The sequence below is a fragment of the Panthera leo genome, chromosome D1, assembly GCF_018350215.1.
Source record: "Panthera leo isolate Ple1 chromosome D1, P.leo_Ple1_pat1.1, whole genome shotgun sequence".
Lineage (NCBI taxonomy): Eukaryota > Metazoa > Chordata > Mammalia > Carnivora > Felidae > Panthera > Panthera leo.
The window spans coordinates 82,787,534-82,811,850 of NC_056688.1; the positions used below are offsets into that span (position 1 = coordinate 82,787,534).

At 34.2% G+C, this 24,317-nt stretch overlaps 1 protein-coding gene across 6 annotated transcripts in view; it reads left to right on the plus strand.

The window, feature by feature from the left end:
• METTL15 (methyltransferase like 15) overlaps positions 1–24,317 on the plus strand; it is a 248,811-nt gene that overhangs the window by 171,779 nt on the left and 52,715 nt on the right. For 5 of the 6 annotated variants that reach the window (XM_042904248.1, XM_042904247.1, XM_042904246.1 and 2 more), the window contains one exon: positions 17,692–18,645. The exons of the other annotated variant lie outside the window; for it this stretch is intronic. In XM_042904248.1, the coding sequence (XP_042760182.1) occupies positions 17,692–18,137 (446 nt within the window). In that variant the 3' untranslated portion in view covers positions 18,138–18,645. Of the gene's footprint in view, positions 1–17,691; positions 18,646–24,317 lie in introns of those variants that run through there. 6 annotated transcript variants of the gene reach the window in all.

Consider the following 24,317-nt stretch of genomic DNA (forward strand, 5'->3'; position numbering starts at 1 on the left):
AATTTAGAGTCTTGTGTGCTTCAGATATTTGTCTCAAAAGTTGAAGCTGAGAAAGGTAATCTAACAGGTAGAATTTATAAGCTGTTGATTTATCTCTGTACTCTTTAGATGGAAATGGACTTTGATGACAGACTCAAATCATCAAGCCAACATGCTGTATTTCTATATTGCTTACCCATTTTTCCTTATTAGTCTTTTTTTAATGTCTCATCACCCTTGCATTATTTATGGGTTTATGTCACTGCATTCTATTGTGTTACTGAGTAATTGAAAAAGAAATTAACTTTGGAATTATACAAAAACCAGGATTCAGATTTCAGCCCTGCTGTTTACTAGCTGTGTGAACTTAGACAAGTTATATAACCACTCTAATCCTGTCTAAAATGGGGATAATAGTTCCTAACTTATAAGATGGCCATGATGATTAGAAATTAGAATGTAAAACTACCTACCCTAATGGTAGACATATGATAGCCACTTGATAAAGCTAGTCAGTAAAAAGAATTTACCTTATGTAGTTGTTGACAGAATCTACTTTATAAATATATGTAAAAATATGTAAAATCCATGATTTTCTGTATTATATAAGCATTTTCATTTGTTGGTCATATATACAACATTGTTAAGGAATTCAAGTGAAAACTTTTAGAAGCTTGTAACACCACTCTACCACCATAACATGATTATAATTTTACATATTTTCTTTATCTCTTTACCTTTATTTATTCTCACATCATTTAGTTGAAATGATTGAATTTATATAATTTTGAAATTTATTCACTTGGTATCTTATCATGCTACCTTTGATGCCACTATACTGTGTATCAGTAAGAAATATTAGAATTTATTTAATCACATCCTTATTATTAAATATTTGGCATACATCTTAGTGAGGGTTATTATTAAAAACCGTAATAGTTTTTTGTGCATATTTAAGAGATTTTTGGAGAGGAGAGGTGTACTTTCTTTCTAGTCTAAATTCCCTAATGAGGTTAATGACATATATGACTTTTGCCTTCGAAACATTATTTTTCAAAATGGATACACATCCAAAACCAAAAGACTTTACTGGACATTATTCAAAGCACTGCTCCTAGACCAAGGTAGTAGAATAGAACAGGCGGAAAAATAAAAGATGGAAGAATGCAGTTCAGTAGTGAATTTAGATGTGGTAGAAAAAAGTTACTTATAACCTGTGATTTAATTAAAATCCATATGCTATTGGCCCTTGGAGATATTAATCATCTATTCTTCAATTCAATCAGATAGTCTGTTAGTCTTTCAACAAGCGTGTTATGAGAAAAATTATGATAATGCAAACTCCCTACTTTCTGAGAGTAACACGCAGTCCCTGCCTTCTGCAAGCTTATGCTTCAGTGGAAGTGATAAACATTTTTTAAAGATCATTGTAAACAGCTGATCAGTGTTCCACTGCAGGTTAAGTATGCTACAGGAGGGCAGGCAACTTACCTTGGATCCCAAGGATCAGGTCTGGGTATTTGCTCATCTCACAAAAAAGCACAGTTACATACCTTTTCTTGTTACTATCTCCCAGTGCTGGGAAGTGCAAATGTCCCAACTCAGAGGGCAGTACTGCACTGCCCTGTTCATATAAAGTAATGGTTCAAATAAAGTATCTTATTATGGGTCTTAAATATGCTAGAACCTTCTTCTGTTTTGTGTTTACAGTATTTGGCAAATAGGCCTCAATTCCTTCTTAAAGATTCAATAATTAAATTTAATATTGACCACCTAAATAAGTAAAAGGAGTCATGATTCACTTTGAGATATGCCATCTACCCTCAACATTTTAAGACTTAGATACTATAGAAGTATAGTACTATACTATATTATAGTATAGTATAATATTATATAGTGTTATATGTTTTATTTAAAAATTATATATGAAAAATATCAGTCCTTTTCTTTAATTCTAAGCCATGTTTTTTATTTCAGCTCAGCAGGTAATGTTCCTCTTTATCTTTTTTGCTCAAGCCTATAACTTGATTTTTTTTCCCTATTGTATGAGGATTTGTAAGCCTCAACCACCCGTAGTGAGATCATGTTGTCATCAGACTTAACCTGTAGGAGTTGGGGATTAGATGAGACGATGAAGAAGTTTAAAAAGAACCTCACTGAGTAAAGCCAATTTTATCCAGAACCATTCAAGTTCACAGATTTTAATTAACAGTTTGAAATTTGTAATATTACTTGAATTTCAAATGGGTGAGAATTTAACACTGTATTATAGGAGTCCAGGCAAAAGGACACGAGTTGCGTCACAGAGACTTATTAAATGTGATGGAAATTCAACAGACGAATGCCGGCAAACAGGTGCAAGAGCTGAATTAATTTTTAAACCCTACCACTCAGGGGGAATTGCAATGCATCACGTTGACAGCCACAGCACGTTGCTAATTTCATTCACAAGCTTAAAAATCTCAATACATTTGAACATGTGAATGTATTAAATTTTAAAAAGTGTAAGTAGCATAAGGGTATCCCAGAACTAAAAATGATAATTTCTCTCTGGGACTTCAAGTCATTTATCTAGCCAGAAGCATGGTGTTTTTTATGAATGAAATCTATCTTACAGCTTCCCCATACAAATTGTGTTCTATTATTATATGTAGTGCAGACTGTTACTAAGCAAGGTTTTCTCTTACTTTTAATATGAAATCCCTTGTTAGTCAGCAGAAAACTGAGTATTCACTGATGCAGTTTCCAGCTTCTGCTGTCATGCATGAAGGGGGTTCTCAATCCGTGCCTCTGATGATGCTAAGTGGTGGTACTCCTGGAGTTAAAAATGCAAAACCAAACTACATGAAGGCAAAGGCTTTTTTGGTGGTGTCACTAAAGGTGGCAAATTGTAAGCTGACAACGCAGCCAACTCTTTTTACCAGGAATTTACCTACTTTGGGGTCCCTGATGCATTTGAGAATTCAGTAGAAACCCTGGATTATCTCCACATAAAACTGTACATACACACAAAATCTTACAAAGATTCCAGCGCTTTCAGGAATGTCCACATTTAGAATACCATTTATGGTGCATCTTGATCTTTGGGACTGGAGGAGTGTCTCTTATTTAGTGGATTTTATCCCTTTACCACTTACTGTGCACCAGGCCTTAGCCCTGGGACTGAGACCTGGGACTGAGGATATAAATGAAGATAGTACAAGATCTTTGGACCTTTTACAAGCTAGTAGATGTTAATAGACCAATAATGTAGAATGGCAATAGTTTGTTGAAATATGTATAAAAAGGTTATTGCAAAATCTTCCTGGAGAAGATGCCACCTTAGTGAGCATTAGGGATGAGTAGACATAAACTGTAAGAAGAGGGAGAAGGGCATTCTAGACAGAACAAGAGCAAAGATCACTGCCCTGTCATTGCTGAAACTGTATTTACAAGAAATGCATAATATAAAATGTATAAAAAATCTTTCATTCTTCTCTTTCAATATTTCTCAAGAAGCTTTAAAGAAAAAGTTTTAGAGCTGGGTTTAATTTCCCAAGACTTTAGCCACCAGAACCCTTTATTTCTAATTTTACACAAGCTTGTCCCCTCATTTTGCTTAGCAAGAGAATATTAAGCACTAATTTTTGGAGCATAAAAACAACTATAAAGGGCTCCTTTCCTAGCAAGTGAGTCAGGAAAGGCCCCAGTGTGTACTGCATTGGTGAGTCTAGATTCTTAATCAAAAACATGTAATCAGTACCTGCCCAAAAGTCTTTTGATAATGACAGCAGTTTCTTTTTTAAACCCACTATCAAGAAAGCTGATGAAGAAGAGAGGCAAATGTACAGTCTAATAACCTGAGCTAACAATATGTTATTTTCAATAGAACGAAAAGGACAAAAGCCAAAGGTATTCATTACCGTTCCCAGGGTAAGAGACCAGGGCACTCGGTGCCTTCACCAGATGTGCCGTCTTGAGGCCTAACAATGCACATCTCCCCAAGGGAAAAGTGTAGAGAAAGCCAAACTCTTGCAACCTGATGCAAAGTGATTTGGGTTCCATTACAACATCTCTCAGTAAAAGGCTATTCAGGCTTAAAGATTCCACACTCATTTTCTCCCCGAAATAAAACACTAGACATGGAATCAGAGCTTCTGCAAATCACTCTAAGCCATGTGATTTCATCTTAACTTCCTTAAATTCTAATCAGGAAAAAGGAGATGAGGTGGTTTGGTGAATGTACCATCTTAAAATTGTTGCCTTATTTTGAGCACACGTAAAGACAAGAAAACTCAAGAACATCCACAAGAAACTGAAAAATTAACATAACAAACCTATATAATGAAATGTTTTTTTTTTTTTTTTTTTTTTTAACGAAACAAAACTGGCCTTCCCAGAGTGTGTTTATCAGATGGACTAGTCAGAAATGTTAGGCCTCTCTTTGGGAGGAGTCGACTTCATTCGGTCTCATAGGAAGAACAGGTGTAGGGATAGGCTTCATGTTAAAAAGACCCAGATTTCCATTTGAGCTCTGCGAACTTGGGAAGAGGCCTTTAACCCTCAGTTTTTCACCTTTAAATGCAAATACGAATATCTGCTTTTCCCTCAGAATTATTATAGGGATTTAATGACATAATTAAGATATGTGAGAGGGTGCCTGGGTGGCTCAGTGTCCAACTCTTAATTTTGGCTCAGGTAATGATCTCATGGGTTCGTGAGTTTGAGTCCCAAGCCAGTCCCTGCACTGGCAGCATGGAGCCTGCTTGGGATTCTCTCTCTCTCTCCCTCTCTCTCTGCCCCTCCCCCACTGGCACTGTCTCTGTCCCTCTCAAATAGTAAATAAACAAACTTAAAAAAAAACAAAACTAGGGGCACCTGGGTTGCTCAGTTGGTTAAGCATCCGACTTCACCTCAGGTCATGATCTCACAGTTCATGGGTTCAGACCCCACATAGGGCTCTGTGCTGACAGCTCAGAGCCTGGAGCCTGCTTTGGATTCTGTGTCTCCCTCTCTCTCTGCCCCACCCCCATTCTCCCTCTGTCTCTCAAAAATAAGCATTTAAAAAAAATCTTAATGAAAAAACATGTGTGGAGTGATTAACACCAAGCATACTTCTAAGTATTTTCCTACCCAGAAAACAAATTCTATGGAATGGATGGTTATAAAATTGAAGTTTTTGTTTCAGGAAGTTTGGAAATACGAGGTAAACAAAGTTAAACAATTATCTGCAGAGCTTTACCATGCTAATGGGCATTGTGGCTCTCCAAAAGAGGAGTATAGCATGCTGCATTTCTCAGACTCACTTGACAACAGACACATTGGTATTTGGATAGGGGTTGAAAGTGCTATATAGTTCACAAGGTCACTGTCTCCAGAACAGTAGATTGGAAAATGCTGTCTTTCCAGGGGATCAAAATTCCTTTTTTTTTTTCCTGTTTTGTTCCCTTCATACTGTGTACAATCCTTTATAGCCCTCTACACAATATTTACATACCATTCTTGGGTTTAAATTTCTTGAGGGCAAGGACTAAATAAGATGTCCTCATAAACATTTTAATCCCCAGTGTTTTGTACACTGTGCATAATAAATACTAAGTGAATGAATGATGTGTTATTCGGGTTGTCATTACTGCATTAAAAAAAATTTTTTTTTCATCTATATTTATTTTTGAGAGACAGAGAGACAGTGCGAGAGGGGGAGGAACAGAGAGAGAGACACACAGAATCCAAGGTAGGCTGCAGGCTCTGAGCTGTCAGCACAGAGCCCTATGCGCGGGGCTCCAACTCAGGAACCAAGAGATCATGACCTGAACTGAAGTCAGACACTTAACCCCATCATTACTGCATTTTACCAAATATTGCTGATGCCAGTTTTAATTGAAACAATTTCAGTTAATGTCAGATATCATTCAACTAATAAATGGACTAAATAAATCAGGGTTTGGATCGGTGAAAACAATGGGTATGATTTAAAATGATACACAAACATATTTCATCCTTGTGGAACTATGCTTAAGAAAGAAGATACCCTGTACAGAAAGGTGCATCATGAAAACTAGAGCAAAGGAATAAGACAAGAGTAGAGACCAAATAAATAAATAAATAAATAAATAAATAAATAAATAAAATTGTGTGCTCAAAATACCAGAATACAATTTGTGTACTTGGATGACAAGAGAAATATAGAAGTTTAATTATGGAAAATAATCTGGCCAGGTGAATATAATGCAACCAGGAAGGTTTAGGTTAGTCAGTTAGGGCTCTTACAATTTTAGTATTAGTTATTAAATAGTTAAGGTCAAACAAAAAATTATTTTTAGGGGCTCCTGGGTGGCTCAGTCAGTTAAGCATTGGACTTCGGCTCAGGTCATGGTCTCACGGTTTGTGGGTTTGAGCCCTGTGTCAGGCTGTGTGCTGACAGCTCAGAGCCTGGAGCCTACTTCAGATTCTGTGTCTCCCTCTCTCTGTGCCCCTCCCCTGCTTATGCTCTATTTCTCTGTGTCTCAAAAAATGAATAAACATTAAAATTTTTTAATGTAGTATATGATCAAAGTGGTACTTCAAATGAGTAGGGAATTAATGTACCATGTAATGGGATAATTGGCTATGTAATTTTCAAAAAATGAAGTTAGATCCCTGCCTCATACCATACTAAAATTAAATCTTCTGTGGATTAAATATTTAAATATAGGAAATAAAACTAGAAATATACCAGAGAACATACAGTTGATTGTAACTACATAATGTTGATATGGGGAAAGCCTTTTTAAACTTGATAAAATCTAAAAAAATATGAAAAAAAAGTCTATATACTGTTTTAATGGCTGTATGGCAGAAAAACTCCACAAAGTAAAAAGATAGTCACAATCCAGGAAACATATCTGCAACTATATATAAGACAAACAGTTTAATATCCTTATTTTATAAACAGCTCTCTTAAATCAATAAAGAAAAAAAAGCAACCTCAGAATAAGAACATGGACAAAGGGTTTGCTCAGTAAATTCATAGCTGAAATCAAATGGCCATTAGATTTGGTAGGATGCCCAATTCTAATTGCCAAAGAAATGTAAATTAAAACAACTATAAACTATCATTTGCTCAGTATAGTAGACTAGTTACAGTTTAAAAGATAGCTAGTTTTAGTACTAGTGGAGATATGGGGGGATGGACTCATGTGCTATTGATGGAAATAAATTGGTACAATCTATTGAGAGTGAATTTAGAAGCATTGATTCAAGTTTAAATGGACGTAAATAGCCTTTGACCTAAAAACTCTAATCCTATAGATGACTATCATAGGTTCAAATAGTTACACATATTTTTTTTTTTTTTTCCCACAGTGTGGCTGTCTTTTTACTTTGTGGAGTTTTCTACCATGCAGAAATTTAAAATGTGCATTTCACATGTTTACTGCAATATTTTTGTGATAGCAAAAATAGAGACAATCCTAAATGTTACTGCTGTGATGGCAGCTTGAGTGCCACCAGAGTAGAGACTGCCTCTGTCTTAATTACCATGGTATTCTGGTACTGTGGTGCACACTACACCCATTTGTTATATGAACAAGCAAAATGAATTACATTCATCTCTACAACTGAAATTATTTTTTAAAGTATGATAAGTAAACAAAGCAAGTTGCAGATTATTGTGCATTTCCTTCTTACAAATATATTTATATGCATAGATACATTTACATATACAATGTCATATGTGTTTATCAGGAAAAAAATTATAAAGTATACCTCTCAGTTGCTTCTTGGGGTGGGATTTAAGGAGTAATGACATTAATGTTTTACTTCATGTACAACTAATGATATGTTTTTGTTTGTTTTTTAAATAATAATTATGTTTATAAATTTAAAGTACAAATGAAATCATTCGTTAAATCCACCAACTCTTCTTGGTGCAAAGGATTTATGGCAGTGAACAAACAGTTCTCTGTTTTCACTGAGTACATAATCTAGCGGAGGAAGACAGGTGGTAAACAAGTGAATATTTGTTCCTGATAAGATATTAGGAAAAAAATTAAACAATGTAAGGGACTTTAGTGACAGGATACTACTTTTCATAACTGTGGTCAAAGGCTATCTAATTCTGAGATACTTAAGAATAGACCTGAATGAAGTAGGGAATAAGCCATCCAGGTATGTGAGGGAAGTCAAAGGTCCCAGGAAGGAAAATGCCATGGTTCAGTTAAGAGTACAGAGCTCAAGGTTAGGAAGGTGAGGTCAAAGAAATGGGAGTGGTAGGTAGCAGTAGTTGCATATGGCACAGAGACACTTGACCAAGGTAAGAACTTCAGTTTTTCTTTCTTTTTTAAAATCTTTTCTTTTTTAAGAGAGCACGAACAGGGGAGAGGGGAACAGAGAGAAAGAGAGAGCACAATCAAGGGATAGGGGAAGAGAAAGTGAGAAAGAGAGAGAGAATCTTAAGCAAGTTCCACGCTCAGCACAGAGCTTGACACAGGGCTGGATCTCAAGACTCTGAGATCATGACCTGAGCCGAAATCAGGAGTCCGCTGCTTAACCGACTGAGCCAGCCAGGCGACCCTTCAGTTTATAATCATGTGATAGAAAGACACTAAAGGTGTTGAATAGTATAATCACATGATCTAATTTTTATATGAAAAGAAGTGGTCTGAGGTGCCTGGGTGACTTGGTTGGTTGAGGGTAGGACTCTTGCTTTCAGCTCAGGTCATGATCCCAGGGTTGTGTGAGCTGAGCTCCATGCTGAGCATGGAGCCTGCTTAAGATTCTCTTCCTCTGCCCCTCTCCCTCACTGCGTACCTTCCTTCTCTCTTTCCCTCCCTCCCTCCCTCCTTCCCTCCCTCCCTCCCTTCTCTCTCTCTCTCTCTCTCTCTCTCTCTCTCCCAAAAAAAGGGATTGACCTGGTGGCTGTGTGGAAAAGATGATGATGGCTTGGACTAGTGTGATAGTGGAACTGGTGAGAAATGGTGGGGTTCTGGATACAATTCGGATATAGAGCTGTCAAAAATTGCTGATATGAGAGAAAGGGAAGAGTAACCATATGAGACTGTCAGGAACTTTAAAAATCTTGCAACAACAAACTTGATTTGGAATGTGAGAAGCGAGTACCTTTAATGAGGCAGAACTCAACAGTTTTCTTGAACAGCTAGGGTCAATCTCGTATGTCAGAAATTTTCCCAAATTACTGTGTGAGAGGTAAGTATCAAATAATGTAAAATTGAATTGAAATTACAACTTGTTACCGCATAGTGGATTTAATGTACATTTACTTTTAACTATACATTGTTAAAAGTGTACTTAACTCGAAAACATCTTGCTGTTAAATGTATGTTAACCTTTAATTCCCTTTTGTAGTCAGATTTACTAGCATAATTTTGCAATCATAAAGTATTAGAAGGATATAAAAAACCTCAAAACATGAAAAAAAAAACGTATTCGGAGGAAAGCAGTTCTGCTATTTTGAAGAATTGAGAAAACTCATGGTTAAGGATTTCATAGGTGTTAAGTGAAATAAAAGCTTACAAAAAATATCAACAGTATTGTGCACTAATCTTTGTGGAAAAAATTTTGGGTTGATATCATTGAAGATCATTCTCATGTCTTATTTTATTCTGTAGAAGAAATATGCAAAAACGTTCACCTTGCTCATTGGTTACTTTCAGTTAATAAAGGCTTGCAAGTTTGCATTTCCTGAGGTTAAAATTATTTGCAGGTGCTCTGTTGCATGTGCAAATAATTGATTCATTAAAGACATTCATTCCCAGCCATTATAAAATATCATTAAATACATAGGAATAATTATATTGAGATAATGAAATAACTAGCAAATTTGAGAGTTCTGTTGTCCCATTAAAATCATAATTTGTTACCCATATTCACATTTGGCCAAAAAGTAGGGCATTTCACAACATTATTTGAAAATTCAGTTCATAATGTTTTGTGTGACTAAAAATATGCCCTTCATTTAGTCGTTCATTTATATGATTGAATATTATACTCTTCACTTATCCATTTATTTTTTCCATTCATTATCTATTTATTATCTTTTCAATAAACATTTACTGAGTGTTTACTATAGTAGTTCTGCAATCAAAATCCTCTGTGAAGCTTTTTAAAAGTAGTGATTCCCATGTAATAAACCCCTGAAACTGATTCCATAGGTCTGGACTGGGGCCAGGCATCTTTTTTTTTCAAAGGCTCCACAGGTGATTGATGTACAGTCAAGGTTAAGAATCACAAGCTTCTCTGTTAAGTATGAGGAATATGAAGAATGAACATGAAATAGCTCCTATTCAGCGTCAAGGTACTGAGACACAAGTAACCTAGTAATCAGAGTAGAGTGTGACAAGTGCTCCACTAGGAGTAAGCACACCTCTGCCCACTTAGAACTCATTCACATTGGCCTGGTGTTAACTAAGTCCATTGAAGGACTAGAAAACACAAAAGAGATTTTCTCTAAGCACCAAATCAAAGGACCAAATTTGTGATTGAGTCAATATTTTCTGTCTTACCTACTGTATCCCTTAATCAAATGAATTAGCCATCTAAGATCTGTGACTAAGCTCAGGATAGAGGGAAGATCAGAGACCTGTTTCTATTTCTGATAATAGAATATGAGCGATGAGAAGGAGGTGGGAGAAGGAAGACGTCTTGCAAAACAGTGAGTTCCTCAGGGGCAAGAACCAGGTCTCATTTTAATATTTTTCTTTCTCTGACCTAATTTAGAGTCCAGCAGATGTTCCCACATAGTCTCTGCTTACCTAGGAGAACTCTGGCCCCTGCTCTCTGGCCAGTGACTTTCACAAGCAAGTCCATTTTTGGTACCTTACAGGCACAGGACATTTACTGATTGTCTTTAAACTTGCTAATTCAGACCAAAAATCTTTGCTTAATCCTTGATAGTAGGATTGTCTTTTCTTCTTGTCTATGTGTACCATTGCCAGTTGATGTTTTGTTTTTACTATTTTAATTTCCATTACTGGCTGTTTAAATTCTGTTTTTTTCTTTTTAATTTCATTTTATACAATCTGCATCGTCAGCCTTTCTTCCTATAAATTACAGACACAGAAGTGCCAGTTTATAAAGGAAGGGTAGTCCTAGAAATTGAACTTCTCTAAAATAAGGCAGCATATGTACTTCTGATCCCCAGAGCAGCACCAGAAAACTCCACGGAACACATCGTTTGCCCATTGCAGTTCTTTATCTTCCCGTAAAGATGGGGCTTGAGGAGGTCACCGGACCACACCTGGAAATCCTGTCCAGGAAACTCATTTCACAGAGTCTAGTTTAGGATTTTCTAAGCAAAATAAGAAAGCCCTGGAAGAAAAGCTTTTCATGGATTGGAGTTCTCCTATTATCTTTAAGACCATTCCTAAATAAAATGAAAGCTCTTGTTTTCTCTCTCTATTATATGACATTGGCAAGGCCTAATTAGACCCTATAAAGAAAACTTGTCTGATCACAGTGGTGTTAATTTTTCAGCTGCAGATTCGTATGCAGTATGCATATGTTTAATGTAAGTATTAATTATATAAACATGAGGTTGTATAATATAAAATATGAATAAATTCTCACGTTATGTGAAATACTTTGAAATAAAAACAGATCCCTTCATTTAAAATAATTGGGGATCTCATAATTTCACAGCTAGCTGGCTGAATGAATTATAATGATAATTCAGCCATGGGAAGGTACCATTTAGCTGGTAAATGGAAATGCCTACCATACTTTATGTCAACCAATGCTGTTGTTTATATTAGAATTTGCATGGTGATTTGAGTTATGATTTTAGCATTTTCTATTTTCATTAGTTTTTAAAAATACATTCATTGACAATATCAAGCAAATATTTTTAAGCTCTCTGCCATTGTGTTATTTCATCAAATTAGTTAACATATAGCCAGGTCTGACTAATTCAGTGCTGTTAGAACAACATCCTCGAATATATATCCTTGAAATGTGATAAGAACCAGGAAAGCTAGGGAATTAACCTTTTGAGCCATCCTTTTATTTCTACAAAATACTAGAGATAATGTTAAGAAAAAACATTTTTTTAAATGCTACGTTATTTGTTGCTTCATGTGCTCCATGGATGTTAACCTCCTATTTTACATCAAAATACATGTAAATTAAAATGTATTCTATATTACATTTCTTCTTTGAGAAAATTAGTGTTGAACTATGCAAGGTTTGACTCATGCAAGTCTTTAGGAATACACCCTTCCTGAAGCATCCTCTAAATTCATGCTCTAAAATATGAAGAGTTGTGTATTTGTTCAGATATTCAAATGTTTTAAAATACATTTCCCAGTGACCAAAACTCATTCTGTGGAAAGCAGGGAGATTGAATAGCAAATAGAAAAGAGGTGATCTCCCTCTTCAGCTTTGTCTTTGATAGTTTGCTTCTGAGAGACCTGTTGTTAGAAGATAAATTTCCTAACATCTAACATCTTCTAAGAGCCTTTCATCAGAGTAGTTTTGGTAGAGGAAAGAGTGAATCCATAACACTGATTTGGTTAACTGTTGACAGCCAGGTTCTCAGCTCCCTGGTACAAGTAAGATACTATTTCTTTCATTCGCTGATCCAGTTCCCCAAGAAGCTTAATCAGGTGTGTCTTAATGTACTTCTGGACCTGCAGGTTACTAAAATGTGTACCAAGGTACCAGCCTTGTATAATTTACTTTGCTGTAAGAAGCATGCCAAGGAAACTCAAGTGCCAGGATTGTAGCCACACTCTCAGATCTTCATCCATAGAAAATCTGGACTGGAAGGATTACATCTCTCTGGGATAATACTCTCTAGGAACAAAAATTTTAAGACACGATTAAACAAAAATTTAAATAGAAAATTTCTGTATAAATGCTTTGAACATTATACTTTAATATAATTTGTATGCCAATGGAGTAGGTCTAAATAAAATTATATTCATTGATTTATTAAATCAACACTTTTTATTTAACCCTATTCTTGAAAACTAGATGGGGCTTGTCTCTTTTGATGTGCATATTTTAAAATGTAAATACTATCATACATACATGCATCACTTTGTAATTTTCTTCTTTTACATACCCTAGATACAAATCTCTAGTCAGTTATATGATACGCAGTTTTTTCCCCATTCTTTTGGTTGTCTTTTCATTTTCTTGATTGTGTCCTTTCAAGAACAATTTTTTTTTTAAGCTTATTTATTTATTTTGAGTGAGAGAGACGGCGAGCAGGAGAGGGGCAAAGAGAAAGTGAGAGAGAATCCCAAGCAGGCTCCACACTGTCAGTGCAGAGCCTGACCTGTGGCTCAAAGTCATGACACAAAAGATCATAACCTGAACCGAAATCCAGAGTCAGTTGCTTAACCAACTGAGCCACCCACATGCCCCTAAAGAACAAAATTTTTAATTTTGATGAAGTACAATTTTTTTTTTTTTTTTTTTTTTTTTTTTGTGATTTGGGTGTCATATCTAAGAATTATTTGCTAAATTCAATGTCATTAATATTTATCCCTGTGTTTTTCTTCTAAGAGTTTTCTAATTTTTGCTCTTACATTGATGTCTTTGATCCATTTTGAGTTAATTTTTCTATATAACTTAAGGGTCCAACTCCAGTTTTTAGTATATGACTACCCAGTTGTCCCAACACTGTTTGTTCAATACACCATTCTTTCCCTATTGAATGGCTTTGACACTCTTGTCAAAAATCAGTTGCTCATAGATAGAAGGGTTTATTTCTGGATTTTCAATTAGATTCTTTTGATCTCTCTGTCTGTTGTACCACACTGTCTTAGTTACCATTACTTTTTAGAAAGTTTTGAAATCCTTAAGTGTGAGTCCTCCTTCATTCTCTTTTTTTTTTTTTTTTTTTCATCCCCCCACCCCACCCCTGGATCACTTTGACTGTTCTGGGTCTCTTACAATTCCATGTGAATTTTAGAATTAGCTTGTCAGTTTATATAAAAGAGTCAGCTGGGATCTGATAGAGATTGCATTGAATCTTAAACCAATTTGGAGGAAGGAGTATTGCCATCTTAAACAAATTTTTAAAATATTGTTTGTAGCTCTCATAGCATAAATTTTACATTTCTTTTTTTAACTTTATTCCTAAGTGTTTGATTCTTTTTGATGCTATTGGGAATCAAATTTTTGATCTACCCTATGACCCAGCAATAGCACTGCTAAGAATTTACCCAAGGGATACAGGAGTGCTTATGCATAGGGGCACTTATACCCCAATGTTTATAGCAGCACTTTCAACAATAGCCACATTATGGAAAGAGCCTAAATGTCCATCAACTGATGAATGGATAAAGAAATTCTGTTTATATACACAATGGAATACTACATGGCAATGAGAAAGAATGAAATATGGCCGTTTGTAGCAACGTGGATGGAACTGGAGAGTGTTATGCTAAGTGAAATAAGTCATACAGAGAAAGACAGATACCATGTGTTTTCACTCCTATGTAGATCCTGAGAAACTTAACAGAAGACCATGGGGGAGGGGAAGGAAAAAAAAAAAAAGTTAGAGAGGGAGGGAGCCAAAACATAAGAGACTCTTAAAAACTGAGAACAAACTGAGGGTTGATGGGGGGTGGGAGGAAGGGGAGGGTGGGTGATGGGTATTGAGAAGGGCACCTTTTGGGATGAGCACTGGGTGTTGTATGGAAACCAATTTGACAATAAATTTCATATTTAAAAAAATAATGAACTAACCCTAGTGAAAAAAATTCATTTTGGATTGTTTATTATTAAGTGTAGAAACATAACTGATTTGTGCATGTTAATTTTATATACTGCTGCTTTGCTGAATCCATTTGTTAGTTCTCACAAGGTGTGTATATGCGTAATCTTTATTGTTTTCTACATAGAAGATCCTGTCCTCTGTAAACAGATAATTTTACTTCTTCCTTACCAATCTGGATGCCTTTTATTTCTTTTTCTTGTTTGATTCCTTGATTAGAACTTCCAGTACTGTGTTGAATAGAAGTGGTAAAAATGGGTATCCTTGCTGGTTCATGATCGTTGAAGAAAAACTTTCAGTCTTTCACCATTAAGTATAATGTTAGGTCTGGGTTCTCATATACGGGCTTCATTATGTTGAGGTACTTTCCTTCTATTCCTAGTTCTTGAGTGTTTTTATCATGGAAGAGTGTTGAAATTTTTCAAATGCTTTTTTCTGCATCCATTGAAATGATCATGTGTTTTTTTTTTCCTTCATTCCATAAATACGATGTATTACATTGGTCAATTTCCATGTGTTGAGCTATCCTTGGTCATGACCATGCAGCTTGGTCATGGCATATAATTCTTTTAATATGCTGCTTTGCTAATATTTTGTTGAGGATTTTAATGTTTATATTCATAAGAGATATTGATCTGTAATTTTCTTGTGATGCCTTTGGTTTTAGTTTCATAGTAATACTGGCCTCATAAAGTAATTTGAGAAGTGTTCTCTTTTCTTCAAAATTTTTTGAAGCATTTGTGAAGTATTGTTATTAATTCTTTTAATATTTGGCACAATTCAGCAGTGAAGCCATCTGGGCTTGGACATTTCTTTGTGGGTTGCTTTTGATTACTGGTTTAATCCTTTCACTTGTAATAGTTCTGTTCAAATTATCTATTTCTTTCTTGGGTCATTTTCTTTTTTTTTTTTTTTAATTTTTTTTTTTTTTTTAACATTTATTTATTTTTGAGACAGAGAGAGACAGAGCATGAACGGGGGAGGATCAGAGAGAGGGAGACACAGAATCTGAAAAAGGCTCCAGGCTCTGAGCTGTCAGCACAGAGCCCGACGCGGGGCTCAAACTCACGGACTGCGACATCATGACCTGAGCTGAAGTCGGCCGCTTAACCGACTGAGCCACCCAGGCGCCCCTCTTGGGTCATTTTCAATAGTTTGTTGCTTTCTAGGATGTAGCATCTAGTGGATGTGTGCTGGTATTTCATTGTGGTTTTAATGTGCATTTTTATGGCTAATAATGATGAATGTCTTTACATGTTTACTGACTTTTTGTGTTTCTTTTTGTGAAGTGTTTGTCCAAATTTTTGCCTTTTTTTTCAAATAGGTGGTTTAGCTTCTTTTTATTAAGTTGTCAGATTTCCTTATATATTCTGGATAAGAGAGTTTTGTCAGATATATATTTTATGTTTAGTATTTACTCTTAGGTCTGTGGTCCATTTTGTATTGCTTTTTGTGTATAGTGTGTAGTAAGAATTGAAGTTCATCTTCTTTTGTACAGGTACTCTCTTTCATTGAAATTTTGAGAACTATGTTATTTGGTGCATATGCACTTATAGTTGTATCTTTCTGCTGTATTGACATTTTTGTCAATAGGAAATGTTCCTCTTTGGGTCTAGGAATTCTCCCTTTTTTCAAAAACTTGTTTTTTCTAATATTAATATCATTATTATATATTATGATATAATAATATATAATGACCTCTCTTCTTTATGCTTCTGTGTACATGGCATAACTTTCCACAGCCTGTTCCTTGCTTTCACTTCTGTTTGTTTTTATATTTAGAGTACATTTCTCCACATTTCTCTAGACAGTGTAGTTAGGTCTCACTATTTTTCCATCTGATGACCTCTGCATTTATATTGGGATGTTGAGTACATTTATACTTTATGTAATTATTGATATATTTGGTTTTACTGTCTGCCATTTTACTATTTGTCTTCTCTTTGCCTCATTTTTGTTTCTTGTTCTCTTCTGTCTTTTGTGTTAACCAATAATTTTTTTGTATTATTTTTATTCTCTGTTAGATTATTAGCTTTATTTCTTTGCATTATTTTTATCGATTGCTCTAGGGACCACAATATGCAACTTTAACTTCTAGCAAAACATGAATCTTGCAAGCGTATGGTTCCATTTACCCACTCTAATCCTTCACACTATTGCCTATCATATACAGGACATATCTATCTATATTAAAATATTTATAAATGTAAAAAATTGTTGTAATTTCACTTAAAGCGTCCTGTATTTTAAAGAAATTAAGAGAAGAATTAATATATAAAGATGTATCTATAATCTCTTTTTTTCTGTATATGCAAATTATCATCTGGTGTCATTTTACTTCAACATGAAAGTATTTCCTTTTGCATTTCTTGAATACAGACATATTAGCAGTGGATCCTCTCATTTTTTTATTCATTTAAAAATGTCTTTGAACTTTAATTCTGAAGAATAGTTTTAGATAGCCTTCTTGGAAGACAGATATTTTTCCTTAACAATTTGAATGTTATTCTAGTACTTTATAGCTTCAATTGTTCTAATGAGAAAATAACTGTTAATCATATCTTTGCTCTTCTTTATGTAATGTATTTCTTCGTTGTATTCAAGATTTTTCTGATTAGCTTGTAATAGTGTGATTATGATGTGCCTAGATGCAGTTTTCTTTTGTTCATTATATTTGGGGTTCACTGAACTTGTATCAGTGAGTTAATGTCTTTCACCTAAGTTGGGAAATTTTTTTAATCATTATTTTTTCAAAAATTTGGCTACCTCTTTATCTGCTCCGTGTTTGACACCAGTTACTCTTATGAGTTATGAAACCTGTTTCTGACACAATAGTTTGAATCTTGGTTGAATGGTTGGAAATAAAATGGGAAAGTATGGCTGAAATGCCACAATTTTCTAAAGAAACTTAGTTCCTTAAATATATGCACACACAATACAACGTAGACTTAGAGTAGAAAATATTAATTTTTCCTCTCCTTTTTTCCTGTTTTTACTAAATTTTTTTATAGGTGCATTTCCTCCATCTGCTATTTTTGCACGAAAAGACTTGCTACAACGATCTACCCATATTGCTACCAAGACTTTCCAAGCTTTTCGAATATTTGTAAATAATGAGCTCAATGAACTTTACATAGGATTGAAGACAGCTCAGAAGTTTCTGAGACCTGGTGGTCGCCTTGTTGCCCTCTCCTTCCATTCACTAGAGGATCGCATTGTCAAACGATTCTTGCTTGGGATAAGCATGACAGAAAGGTTTAACCTAAGTGCCAGACAGAAGGTGATACAAGCATCACAATTAGGTTCAAGTTATGAAAACAAGGAAGGAGATTCTATAAGCAGAGCCCCTTTAATGTGGGAATTGATACACAAGAAAGTACTTACTCCAGAAGATCAGGATGTACAGGATAACCCCAGAGCACGCTCAGCCAAGCTTAGAGCAGCCATCAAATTATGATAAAGTTTTCATCATGTGGTCCTTCAAGTTTTCCCTCAGAGTTTCTCTTCTTTTATTGGATATTCCTGAATAACTTAATATAAGGAAGTATGGGATCTATAGAGAAACATGTACTATATATGTGTGGAAATTGAGGGTATTTACCATTTTTTGTCTTAGAAAGAAAATCTCAGAAATACTAGCATGACACAGAAGGTTCAACTCAAGGAGAAGCAGCATCCCAAAACTGGACAAATGTCTCTATCTGAGCATTATATTTGACTTTTGAAATGTAGTCCTTTCCCTAATCATGGAAAATTTTTAAAAAGAAGAATACTATGTGTATTTATTTAAGTATGAACACTCAAACTGTCGGAAGATAGAGATTATAATTGTATCTGTATTTTCTAAGTTCTGAATTTAGATATTCAGATTTGCAACAAACTTTCTATGGGTCAAGTAATAAATAATAAGTAAGTAAAGATCATCAAAGAAATTTTCATTTCTATTTAGGAGTAATTAATTAGTAAGTACCATAGTCTTCTCAAATACAGGTATTATGTAAATTTTAAATTTTCAAGTATTATTTTTAAAATGCATCATACTGAGAAATGTCACTTTTGAAATTACAGAGTTCATTGTTTTAAAGGAATTTTGCAATATGATATGTACTATATTTTTATATATTATAAAGTAAAAATGCAAAATTGTTCAATAGCCCTCATAGAGAATGTTTCATAAAAATAATATTTAAAGTCAATTATATTTTAATAATATCCCAGAATGTCTTTGACAAATAATAAAATCTGTCATCATTTGAATCTGGCATTTTTTAATTGAGCTATTCAAAATAATTCAACCAAGTCTATTGCAATAAAATATAGGGCATATTAAAGATATTAAAACGAATGTGCCCTTTGGCTGGGTGGCTCATTTGGTTAAGTGTCTGACTTCAGCTCAGGTCATGATCTCACGTTTTGTGATTTCGAGCCTGGAAGCGGGCTCTATGCTGACGGCTCGGAGCCTGGAGCCTGCTTTGGATTCTGTGTCTCCCTCTTTCTCTGCCCTTCCCCCTCTCACACTCTGTCCCTCTCTCTCAAGAATGAATAGACATTTAAAAAAAAAAAAAAAGTTTAAAATGAATGTGCCCTTTAATGTTTTTATTTACCCAACAGTACTGTAATAGTAAAATGTTTTTTCAGGAGACGTTCACTTGGTAGAGGATTCTTAATGACATTGATTCATAATTCACGTATAAACTTTTTATATATAAATAAACATTTCTATTTTTTTTTTTTTAATTATTCAGCAAGCATTGAACTAGGCAGAGAAATAAAGGTGAGTAAAGTATGTCACAGTATCTGGCCTGTAGAGTTTAGAGTCTAGTGGAGAAGAGTGATGGTAGTTAAATAATCACAAAAGTCAATGTAAAATTAACACAGTGGTAAAAGCTACAAAGAAGCAATACAGGGATACGAACATCTAGTAGGGATTTCATTTACTGAAGGAAACCAGGCCTGACAACGTGATGCTTGAATTATGACTTGAAGGATGAATGAGAGATATAGTCAAAGGGTACATTGGCATGTTGAATAAAGGTGTATATAAATGATTGCTTTCTTAAGTAGTTCCTGATATCATATTTATACTACTAATATGCTTAGTAAACTATTCAAATACAGGGAAAATTCATTCTCTCCACTATGATGACATTCTGAATTGGTGAGTACAAGTGAATAAAATATTAACATAACTATGGGCAAAAGATAAGAATTAAATACTTTAATTCTCCTTAGATTTACTTTATCTACCTCTGTGATATTTAACTTTAGTTCTCAAGCTTGTGCGCCACTTTTATTTTTTTAAATTTTATTTATTTATTTTGAGAGAGAGAGAGAGAGCAGTGGGATAGGAGCAGAGAGAAGGAAAGACAGATTTCCAAGAAGGCTCTGTGCCATCAGCACAAAGCCCGACGCAGGACTTGAACTCACGAACTGTGAGATCATGACCTGAGCCAAGATCAAGAGTTGGATGCTTAACTGATTAGCTCACCCATGTGCCCCACAACTTTTACTGTATAGGCTGTATTCAAGTCTGAGCAATTCTGCAGTGAAAGTAATTTCTAGTTATGCAGAATTAGAAAATATTCTAGGGAGCAGTGTCCTCAATTTAGAAAGAAATGAATGCACCCAAGTTAATCTTTTCTGAAAAAAAAATGTTTTGCATGTAAGTCATATTTGTGAATGAGAAAATTCCAAAAGGTGAATACCTGTATGAGTATCTGATTGGAAAATAGGAGATCACACTCATATATAACAATGATTCACTTATTCATCATTTTTGGATCCTGTATAGTATGGGAATTTTTTCTTTAACATTGAATGGAACGTAACTGCACTGGATTGAATAGTGTTTCCGCTCCAAAATTCATGTCCTTCTCAGAACATCAGAATATGACCTTATTTGGCACTGTGGTCACTACAGATGTAAGTACTTAAGCTGAGGTCATACTGGAGCAGAGCAGGCCCTTAATCCAATGTGTATGGTATCCTTCTAAGAAGAGAAGAAAGACAGAGAGGGAAGAATGTCACATGAAGATAAAAGCAGAGATCAGAATGATACATCTACAAGCCAAAGGACACCAAGGATTGCTGGCAACCATTAGTACCTAAGAGAAGCATGGACGGGATTCTCCCTCAGTCTGAAGTGGGAGCCAACAATTTTGCTGACACCTTTATTTCAGACCTTCAGACTCCAGAACCACGAGACAATATGTTTCTGTTGTTCAGAGCCACCTAATGTGTGGTAATTTGTTACAGCAGCCCTGGGAAGCTAATACCGTGATAGAAAAAAATCTTGAATAGAAATCCTTTCTTCGATAAATACCAAATTAGTTTCAAATGTTGTAGTGTAAAAATATATGTTATTTTCTGTATCTAGGCTGTTTGCCACAATCATTCTTGCCTGGTTCTTAGTCTTTGCTGTAGAATGTATAATAAAATACATGAATGAGTTTATGCTGGAAAATGTTTTTGTGAAATTCAAACAGTACATACAGAAAATAAACACTGGTCTTAAAAATGAATGTGTATTTCTTTTCTAATTGAATATAATGGATATAAAACAAGTGTCTTACGTTTCTGAATCTCTTCTTGACTGCTTTCTACTAATCATTTTAATATAGCATCAATACCACTGTGTAGTACATCAGTTCTTAAGAGGTTTTAGTTCGTTGCTTATTAAGAAATTAAATTTAATAACAGCACACAATTTTTAGTTGATATCTCTATTTTGTATATTCATTTTGTTTTAAGTACTGTATATTAGTTATTATATAATCTTCTCTTTGGAGTTTCTAGGGTCATTTGAGAGACATGAATCATTTGAGAGACATCTTTTCTATTTCATGTAATATATGATACATGATTTGTGCTTAAAGTCATTTTTATTGAAGTATTTATTATGTTACAACCAATAGTTCATGAGAGAATCCAATACGCCTAAGTAGGTTTTTTATATCTCTTAAAATTCACTTGTGAGCATTTGAAAATCATATTTTCTTTAGTCTATGCAAAGTAATAAATGTTCAGAGGTTTATAAAATTCTTTTTTCTGATTTTTGTTTTTAAATAAGCAGAAATAATGATGCATCTACACTGCAGACTTCTAAACAAAAGCAATTTTAATTTCATTTTAAATCTCTCATTCAAAAAGTAAGAGATAATTCTTAATGGAAAATTCAATGTACATATAAATGTACAAATAAAAATCTGTATCAGCACTTTTATTCTGTTAAAATGTATATGTATATTTCTTACATAGTATGTATTAAAAGCTGACTATTTGGGGGCACCCTGCTGGCTCATTTGGAAGAGCATGCAGCTCTTGATTGTTGATCTTGGGGTTGTGAGTTTGAGCCTCACATTGGGTGCAGCAGAGATTACTTAAATAAATAATTTTTTTAAGCTATTTAGGAAGAAATCAAAACAATTCTCACTTCTTTTTTATAGTTTTATTTTACACTGTATTATCCATTAAATTAATAAATTTAAGGTGATATTTCTTTTATTTTTTTTAATTGAAGTATAGTTAACATAAATGTTATATTAATTTCAGGTTTACCACATAGTGATTCAGCAATTCTATACATTATGCTTGCTCACCACAGTAAGTATAGTTACTATCTGTCACCTTACAACACTATTGTAATATTATGGACTATATTTCCTACACTATACTTTTCATTCCTGTGATTTACTTATTTTATAACTTTAAGTCTGTACCTCTTAATTCCCTTTACCTTAATTGCCTACCCTCTGGAAGTCACCTAATTTGTTGTCTGTATTTATGATTCTGTTTCTGCATTTGTTGTTGCTTTGGTTGTTCTTTGGTTGGTTTTTGGATTCCACATAAAAGCAAAATTATATGTTATTTGTCTTTGTCTGGCTTATTTCACTTAGAATAATACCCTCTAATTCCAACCATATTTTCAGAAATGGCAACATTTCACTTATTCATGGCTGAGTAATATTCCATTGTATGTATATATCATATCTTCTTTATCCATTTATGTATTGATGGACACTTTCTTTGGTTGCTTCCATAACTTGGCTATTGTGAATAATGCTGCTATAAACATAGGTGTGCATATATATCATCTTGAGTTAGTCTTTTCATTTTGAGGGGGTAAATACCCAGTCGTGGAATTACTGGGTTGTGTGGCATTTCTATTTTAATTTTTTGAAGAAACTCCATACTATTTACCATAGTGTTTATACCAATTTACATTCCCACCAGCTGTTCATGGGTTGTTTTTTTTTCTCCACATCCTTACCAACAGTTATTTCTTGTCTTTTTGACACTAGACATTCTGACAGGTATAAGGTGATAGCTCATGGTGATTTTGATTTGCATTTCCCTAATGATTAGTGATGTGGAGCATTTTTTCTTGTGTCTATTGGCCATCCATGTATCTTCTTTGGAAAATGTGTATTCAGGTCCTCTGCCCCCTTCTTAATTGGATTGCTTGTTTTGGTGTTAAATTGTGTAAGTTCTTTATATTTTAGATATTTTAGATATTTTAGATATCTAAATATATTTTATATATTTATATTTTAGATATTAGTCCCTTATCAGATATTCTTTTTTATTTTATTCTTTCAAAACTTTTAATTTTAGATTTATTTAGGGCCATTTTCAAATGTGTATAGAATATTTACTTTACTCTAACAGATGGCAAGACAGCTCCCTCTCAGACCCTGGCCTAAAGGAATTTGCTTTACTTATAGAGCAAGAGGATAACATTAAACATGGAAGCTTTTGACTTGGTCTTGTTTTTAAGCTCTTTCCCTTTCCCGTTTCTGTTCACATTGGTATGTGAATTTCTTATACCAACTATGGTGGCATTATGTTTCATATTTACTGTAGATAAAGAAATATTAGACAATATTAGCATGTACTCTCACAAACTAAGCCCTACATGTTAGGATTTCTGTAATGACTAAAAATTAACTAAAAATTGCTTATGGTCAAAATTGTATAATTTTAATTAAGCTACTTTTCTACTGAGTTTTTGTGATTGCTGCCTTAATCTAGTAGATTTGTGTGTGTGTGTGTGTGTGTGTGTGTGTAAGTAACATTCTTTAATAGAAAGCGGTAAGCAATAAAGAATAGAAGGGAATTTTGTGAAGTGCTTCGTAAATATAAATTTAGTGATAGAAATCTTAATCAGAGATATATTTTTCTCAGAACCACAATGCCATATGTTCGATGTTGAATGAAGCATGATTTATAAAAATCAGCATCATATTCTAAAGAGGCTGGATTGTATAACAAGCATAACTATTTTTATATTATTTTCTCAAATTTCATCTGTTTATAGCTACTATTTCCAGCTAATGTTTGGTAACACACAGCATGATCTGTGGGAATACTAAGAGAAAGTTTAAATATATATAAATTATTTTTTATAAGTCTAGTTACAGCATAGATTTCCCAAAGCATTAAAAAGTTCAATAGAATTAATTACTTAAGATGCAGTGGTGATAGTCATAATGCCTGTTATTTAGATGGACCTTAAAAATTCTTCGTAGACTTTTGTCAACCTCATTCTTTTCTTATATATTCTACCAAAATTGTTGGACAATAAAATAAAGAATAAAATTTAATACTCTGATATGCACAGTAGAAGTTTGCCTCTTTG